At 40.4% G+C, this 7,812-nt stretch overlaps 1 protein-coding gene across 1 annotated transcript; it reads right to left on the reverse strand.

Annotated features, from left to right (window-relative positions):
* Window positions 1-2,114: 2,114 nt before the first annotated feature.
* Window positions 2,115-7,078, reverse strand: LOC133014297 (riboflavin transporter 2-like). Its single transcript, XM_061081492.1, has 4 exons — window positions 6,916-7,078; window positions 4,421-5,485; window positions 4,140-4,263; window positions 2,115-3,581 (listed from the first exon to the last, which is right to left on the reverse strand). Exons 2-4 carry the CDS (start codon window positions 5,437-5,439, stop codon window positions 3,369-3,371), a joined length of 1,356 nt encoding a protein of 451 aa, XP_060937475.1. The 5' UTR covers window positions 5,440-5,485; window positions 6,916-7,078; the 3' UTR covers window positions 2,115-3,368.
* Between the last annotated feature and the right edge of the window lie 734 nt (window positions 7,079-7,812).

Below are 7,812 nucleotides of genomic sequence, written 5' to 3' on the forward strand. Positions count from 1 at the left end.
GTAACTTTATTAAAGTCAACACGAACATGTCGCACTCCTTGTTCCTTCTCCGTCACTCCTCACATCAACAACTCTCTTCGACACTTCCTTCCTCATTCACCCCTGACACCCAACAAACCAACCAATGAGAACCTGTCATCCCACACAACCCCACCCAATTGGTCTAGAACTGTCATATTCCCCACCCCGACCTGTTCACTGACCCTCAGTACATCTCAATACTCCTTTAACACGGTGTCTTAACTGAATATAAGTCATAATTAAACATAAGCATAAACCCAGTCCTCAAAAAAGGTCAATCTGAGGAGGGCTGTTTTAGACAGGGTAAAAAGGGTGCTGTTTTAAATTATCCTTCTGGTATTTTGACCAAAATATGTTACAGACATTTCATTAAAACCCCAAGAACCATATCAACTTGTGGTAAAATGGGCATAGTATGTCTCCTTTAAATAAAGTTTAGTTAAACTAAAGATTGTTTCATAAATCTGATTGAATTTGTGCTCATTAAAAGATAAGAGTGATAAAGGGCTGAAATAATTTAAAATAGTGCTTTTTAAATAATAATTTAATTATTTTCCTGGCACAAAAGGGTGAATGAATAGCAACACAAACAAAATAAACAAATCGGCTTTCGGCTAGATTGTTTTAAACATTGGTATCGGCCAAGAATTTCCATATCGGTGCATCCCTAGTCATATTAAGAGTGTAAAGAAAAAAATATTTTCTCAAAACCCTTTTTAAGTCGGAAGAGAAACCTTTTTTTCACAATCTTTTCAAATCCAGATGCTTAGGATTAATGTGGTGATGAAAAAAAAGATACAAAATTCCATTATTTGTGAAACCTATAGTAAGTTATAACTTAACTACAGTGTTCATACCTCTGCTAAAGGCCCAACAGTCCCCTTATACATCCATATTTTAATTTAGAACTGCACCAAAATGCACACACTTATTAATATAAGTCCTTTTAACATGCCTAATTTTAATTTTTTTTTTTAATAATTATCTGAAAAATCAACAATGTTGAAATTTGCTGCAATCTCATAATAATAAAGAAATCTTGGATCTACCCCTGATTTGGATCCGCACTAAAATTCAATGGGCTCTTCCCTGGCACATACTGCATCCTTCCACAAAATATTGTTGATCAGTCTGGTAGTTTTTGCATAATCCTGCTGATAAACAAACAAATGCCAGTGAAAACATATCCTCCTTGGTAGAGTTAACATGCTCCACATTTCTCATGGTGCCAGACAAACTAGGCCCCGCCCACATCATTTTTGGTCGGGAAGTTCGGTCTGGAGTTGCTCCGTTGAGGAGAAATTATCTCTGAACAGAAGCTGTTCGGACCAATCAAATTGTCAGGGCGGGCTTTATACGATGATGGACAGATGATCAACAGTTACGTAATCAACTACGTCATCAAAGAGCGCTTGGGTTGACTTTGTTTTCCACAAACATGCCTTGCGCTGGAGAGCTGAGATGTGTAGATGCTGCCATTGAGTCTGTTTTAGGAGATATCGACAGCGCATTAATTTTCAAGGCATTTGTAGATCGAAAAGATGTTTTTGCCATCCTTCCTACAGGATTCAGAAAAAGTTTAATTTATCAGCTGGCCCCGATGGGCGCTTATTTAACTTACGTCACATACTACGTTGCTCTGATTGGTTGTAGTTCTATCCAATTGAGCGAAGAGGCATTTTTTTTCCTGGTTCGGTTGAAACACGCCCCATAATCAAAGCCCAATGGAGCGGTCTCAGACTCATATTCTGACTAGAATTATGAGTATGACAACGTCAGGCTAGATGACAGGCTGAGCTGAGAAGAAGGATGGAAAAAGAAAAGGGAACAGGCAAAAATGCAGAGATTTGTAAGGTCATAAGATTTAAAGGTGGAGAATAAACTGGTAACATTATGAGGAAAAAATCTATCACGTAAAAAAATTTATATTACGAGAATGAGATCATAATCTGTTATTTGTGAAACCTATATTTATGTACGTAACTATATGCTCTTTATTGCATATTTCAATGGAGTTGACAGGCTGATCTTTTGATATTCCCCCTCGTAAATTAAACAGCCCTTAAATTATAAATAACTTATTTAGGCAGAAGTTAAAGCAAAGGCTTTATTTGGTATTGTTGAACAGTTCCTCCACTCTAGTAACACCCACAAAGTTATAAAGTACTAATGTTAAACAAACAAAAAAACTCACATCTGTCAGTGTCAAATGAAGGCAAATTTTTAAGAGTAAGGTTCTTAAAAAAGCAACATCAATCATTTATACTTCCACATTTCAAAACAATTCAAGTACAATGGCTTTGACCTCTGAATAGAGAAGGAATAGTAATTTTCTCAGCAGCACAATAATATTCAGTGGGTCTTGTGTAGTCCAAAGTAATGACAATTCAGGGCACAATCACACCTACCTTGTTTGGTCTGGACCTTTTAGACTTTTTAGTTTAGTCTGGACCATAGTAGCAGACGTTAAAAATGACTCAGACCATGGTCCGAATCAACAGCCCAAAATTGAGTCGGACCAAAAGAGGTGGTCTCAGTCCAGATCAAACGAACCATGGTTTAGAGTGTTTGCAGTGTTAAAACATTATTTGGGATAGTTCATACTTTCTGACCTGTTGTATGAAGTTGAGACAGCTATAAAGAATAGAAGGAGAAAAAGAAGCAGAAGCGACTTAAATGAATTCTTGTAGTCTTTGCCTCTGGCAATGTAATGTTTCAACTACAACATTTATCTAGCAGTAATACCATAATTATATTACAGAGTCAACCAGATTAATGTAGTGAAACAGTTCACAAATGTTTCTCCATTCAGATGTAAAGACTTAATAAAACGTTAGAGAAAAACAATTAATTAATGCCTAATTGACATTAAAGCAACATCAGAAACATGCTCTTCTACAAATTGATCAAAGTCAAGTATGGATAGACACGGCCTACAGTGGTAATGACAACAGTATAATGTTTATCATACAGTATTTAGTCTGCTTCCTAAATTTCAATGTGAAATCAAAACTAAGCAGATCAAATGTAAACAATGTAACAAAGTTTTAAGGCTTTATTCTGACCATGGTCCGAACTATCAGGTGTAAAAATGCCCCTCGATGTCATTTCAGCAATATGTACAGTTCAACAGTCCATAAATACAGACATCTGTGTAAAATATGAATTTATCACAAGAGTGATAAAACACATCTTAGTTAAAGTTGCAGATAAATTACCTGTAACATCTCAGTTCTGATGAAACAAGTCGGGAGCACGTTAAGCTCTTACAATGAGTTCAGCGCTACAAGAGTGCAACTTGGATTAGTGTTTTGTACAGCAGGGTTTTTCATAAACTTATCTATAGTCTACAGTGGACATTTGGTGTTGCAAGCATCACCTGACTTGAAAAGTCCATAGATGCTGACCAATGGGAACATGGATACTGCCCCAACCATGGAGCCCAACTGCACTACTGCTCCACACCACACTAGGGCACTGTGGCCTTCATCCCGCATAATCACCCCAATGATGACCTTCACGTAGGACAAGGACAGGACGAACAGGATCCATGTCAGAACCTGTTGCACAAAAAAGATGAATATCAGTTATCTGAACAAAATCCAGTCCCTGTTACAAAGACAGCATTAAGGTTGTAACATGTCCTGGATTGATGACAACATATTAGCTTGCTCAAGAACTCAGTGCCTTGCATCATAAACAGGTTAGATCAGGAGGCGTTCACTACCATGTTTGATTTTACAGTTTTTAAACATCGGGTGGAACTTATATCTGTTTTCTCTGTATTACTCTTAAGCACATTGTAACTCAGCTTAAAGCTGTTTTTTTAAGTGTTTTCAATACAAACTTCAGATTTCTTAGGTCACAAGCCTAACTGAAGAGAAATGGACTCTCCAACCTCTCAGGATAAGAATCTTTCAGAGCTTGAGACATGCTAATTGCAACCCTGCCTTCTTGCTATTTTTTGCAATAAAACTATCATTCCAAAAGTAACAGTCGGACAGGTTTGAGTTGATAAGTATCAATCTTTCAACCTGCCGATCGTGAAGACTTCCCAAATCAAAAGCAATCTCATGTACAAGAAAGAACTGACTGAATTAATTTAGAGAGAGTCTTACTATGACTAAAGTTCCAGAAGCACTGTGGACCAGCAGGGGGCAGGGACTAAGAGCAGCCATGGCCATGATGTAGGCTCCAAATCCAGTCCCAAACATGGTCAAGGACCCCATGAAGATAAGAGACCTGGAAGCAATTCAAACTGTATGTTACACTGCACTACTTGTAAATTACATCTCATTTTTATAAATTTATAAATTAGTGCTTTTTGAGGAGACTGAACAATCATAAGTCTTCAAATAAAGGATCCTTTGTGTAAAGAGGTAGTTGCATTCATTCTTACCTAATTGGCATAAACATGGCAATGAAGCAGGCCACTGGGTTGGCTACAGCTGCCATGGTGGCAGCTAGGTGATACGCCTTGTTCCCGTAAGGCAGACAGGAGTAGGACTGCACTGAGGGAAGCACTGCATTGGTCAGAGCATTGACCCAGGCCAGCACCACAAAGATGAACACCAACTCGAGGTTGCTGTACGTCCCCCTCCCAAACGCGCTCCTGGGAACCCTTCCGACTGCCTCCTGGGGACTGATCATTGGCTTCTGCTCTGGTGTTTGAGCATGCAGAGACAGGCCTTGTTCTCTCTTTCCCACACCCTGATCCCCACTAAAGTAGAGGTCATTCATTCTCTCCCGAGCCACAGCTGGGTGATGGTTAAGTAAAATGAACGCTGCCAGGGACACGGCCATCATAACACTGAGAAAGATGAAAAAGATTTGGGCAGAAAACCTAGCCGGAAGGTAAATGGCTTGTAGCTCTGAATTATCACCTGTTTGGTTTGCCCCAACAGCCAAAGAGGCATTCTCACATTGGACCACACCCACACCTTGAATCAGAGCAACCAGTGCAGGCACCAGACCACTGAGGCCCTCACCTGCAAAGTATGTGGTGAGGTACTGTGGACGCAGCCGCATCATAAAAGGCAGAAAAGTAACGGAGGAGGTGCAGTCTACTACAGAGAGCAGGAAGCTTAGCACCAGCAGGGGAACACTGTGCAGAGAGCCCCCTATTGTCACTGCGTGCCTCCAAAAGAAAGCCAGCAGGAATGTGGCAATGATCCCCAACCCCACAATGCAATAGATGACCGGTCGCTCATCTAGAACCCCTGGACGGAAGCGGTGCATCAGGGTAATGAAGAGAGGACCGATGTTGGCCATCTGGATTAGGACTGTTAGGTAAGATGGCAAGTACCACCCCTCTGGGATCCCTGGTACGATGAGGGGGAGCTCCACCCACATCCCATTGATGGCCACCCAGGAGCCCATACCAAACAGACATGCCAGCACGTGGGTGAGCAGTGCCATGATGGAGGCAGGTTGAGGAAGATCAGGAAAAGTCGACGTCCACTCTCTGAAATACAGACAGAATATGAGCCAGTTTGACTAACAGAATGTACAACTTGAAGGATCCTTACAATCTGAAAAATGTACAGTTTTATATGAAGCACAGTTTGGTTTAGGGTTAGATTTCTAATTTCTAACGCGCACCCCACACCTGTACTTGGGTGAGGGCTTGTGTGCACTGTGTGTGCGTGTGAACATGTCTCAGAGACGGACCACAGAGGACATTTAGGCTCAGAACTTGGTGTAAATGATGCCATTTCAAGTGGAATTTGAATGTCGGGCCTTCCAGACACTTGGATGCCACAACAGGAGCACTATGGAGGCATGCTGTGTGTTTTTCTGTTGTTGTGTGACGAATATATCACCAGTTACTTCAATTGTATTGGATTTGGCTGCAACGCTGTTTATCCCTGAGACTCCTGAAGTTTTTTGTGGACTCAAACACTTCACCCACCCCTCCTTTGGCATGGTGGTGAGTAGATAATGAGTGAATTAAAATTTTTCTCTGAACTATCCATTAAAATGGAACAGTTTTTTCAAATATTCATTATTTAACCAGAAAAGGTTGAATAATGTTCCCTAATAGTGTGGTAACTTTTGATACGTTGAAGAAAAGGGAATTCGTTTTTAGGGCTCTGGCAAAAACATGGTGTTGCTTTTAGCTTAAAGCCAATATCAGCAATGCTTAATGATGTTCAATAAACATAAAATGTTATCATAGTAACATTTGCTAATTCGCAATGATCACAAAAGCTGTCTCAATTCAGGGACCCCATTTTTCGGAGGCTACATTTACATTTCAGATTGCGTAATTGCAACTCATTAAGCCATAAGCTTCTAACATGGCTTAAAAAAGACGAAGATGATGAAGTTTGGTAACTACATATCAACATACACAGGTTCAGTAAACTAAAAAGTAAACATACATAATTTAATATTCAATATAAAACACTGACTTTCCCAGTCTCGCCCTGTTCTCTGCCTCTAATTCCATCCTTTTCTCATGTGCTCACTGGTAAGAGAAGGCTGCCTGACCTTTAACGTACTGCCACAGTGCTGCTCACATACAGCAACATTTACATTAAAGGGAAATGACGGTGAAGGTGCCACATAAAACTACATATCCACTGTTATGATTTTTACATTATTTCAACATCTAAAAGATTGCCTCTTGGGAGAGGGCAGGAACTTTCACAGCAACCAGATCATTAAAAATACAATATGTATGAACATTTTTATATCGGACGTATCAGTCACATTCAAAACAAGAAACTTCTGAATCTCAAATGTAAGACTCTACAATGACTTCATGTTACACACTCTGTGAGCAGACAGACTAAAAAAGGGCCTTGTGGTTCAAGGATAACCCAGCAGTCCAATCACCCTGACCTCCCCTGGTCCAGTTCGGTGCTGTCACAACGTTCCGTATCATCTTACCTCGTTCAGTACACAGCCAGGAGGTGACCAGACTCCTCTTCCATTCAAAAGCCTCTCACTGCATTGTGGTCATTGTTTTCTCTGTAATATCAGCCGGAAGTGTGGAGTGTGTGTCTTTTACCTTCCCCCCTTTCTTTACACGCACACACAGAGAGCGGCCGGCTTACACTCTGCTTCCGTGTCTCTGTTGCACTTGACAGGGGTGGGAGGGACTGCACATGCGCACATGTCCTCAACCTCCATGATACAATTGGAGGGTGGTTTCAAAACCCAACTGTATCCAGCCACATGGTCTATTTGTGTGTGTGTGGGTGTGTGTGCGTGTGTGTGTGTGTGTTTTTTAAGGCTCACCAATAGGAGGGAAGCAAACTAAGAGGATGGTCTCAGTGAGAATAGCTCCTCCTTTCCTTCCCTCCCCCATCCAGCATGCGACCTTGTGTTCTGCCCTCATTTAAAGCCACAGTAGCTTCACCATGAGAGTCATAGTATGTGATATATAGTTAGAAATATCACACTGACCCTGCTTCAGCATGGCATATAGTTAGCATGATATATAGTTAGGAATATCACACTGATTCTGCTTCAGCATGACGGGAAGAGTCTGTCATGGAATTTTAACTGTAAAAACAGGTCTTTAGCATGAGTCAGCTTTTCTCATGCCTATCACTTATGGTATGATCACATGTCCTCACCTGTAAAGACCAGTTTGCCAACTTTACCAGTGCAGATATGACATATAAATCAGTTCAATTGCACAGTCACAACATTTAGTTGTTTTGTTGTTTTAACTATTCTGAACATAACAAATATTAGGGCCAACACTCAATGCAGAGTCAAGTTTAAAAAAAATAGTTTTTAATACGTAAATAATAAAGTGTCTGTGTTTCAGCAGGGATT

Source organism: Limanda limanda, chromosome 11 (genome assembly GCF_963576545.1).
Source record: "Limanda limanda chromosome 11, fLimLim1.1, whole genome shotgun sequence".
In the NCBI taxonomy this organism is placed as follows: Eukaryota; Metazoa; Chordata; class Actinopteri; order Pleuronectiformes; family Pleuronectidae; genus Limanda; species Limanda limanda.

Coding starts and splice junctions, on each gene's coding strand:
- LOC133014297 (XM_061081492.1), bottom strand. CDS start 5,439: ATGGCACTGCTCACCCACGTGCTGGCATGTCTGTTTGGTATGGGCTCC. Junction 4,264..4,420: donor GCCATGTTTATGCCAATTAG/GTAAGAATGAAT, acceptor AATTGCTTCCAG/GTCTCTTATCTTCATGGGGT. Junction 3,582..4,139: donor CTTCTGGAACTTTAGTCATA/GTAAGACTCTCT, acceptor TTTGTGCAACAG/GTTCTGACATGGATCCTGTT.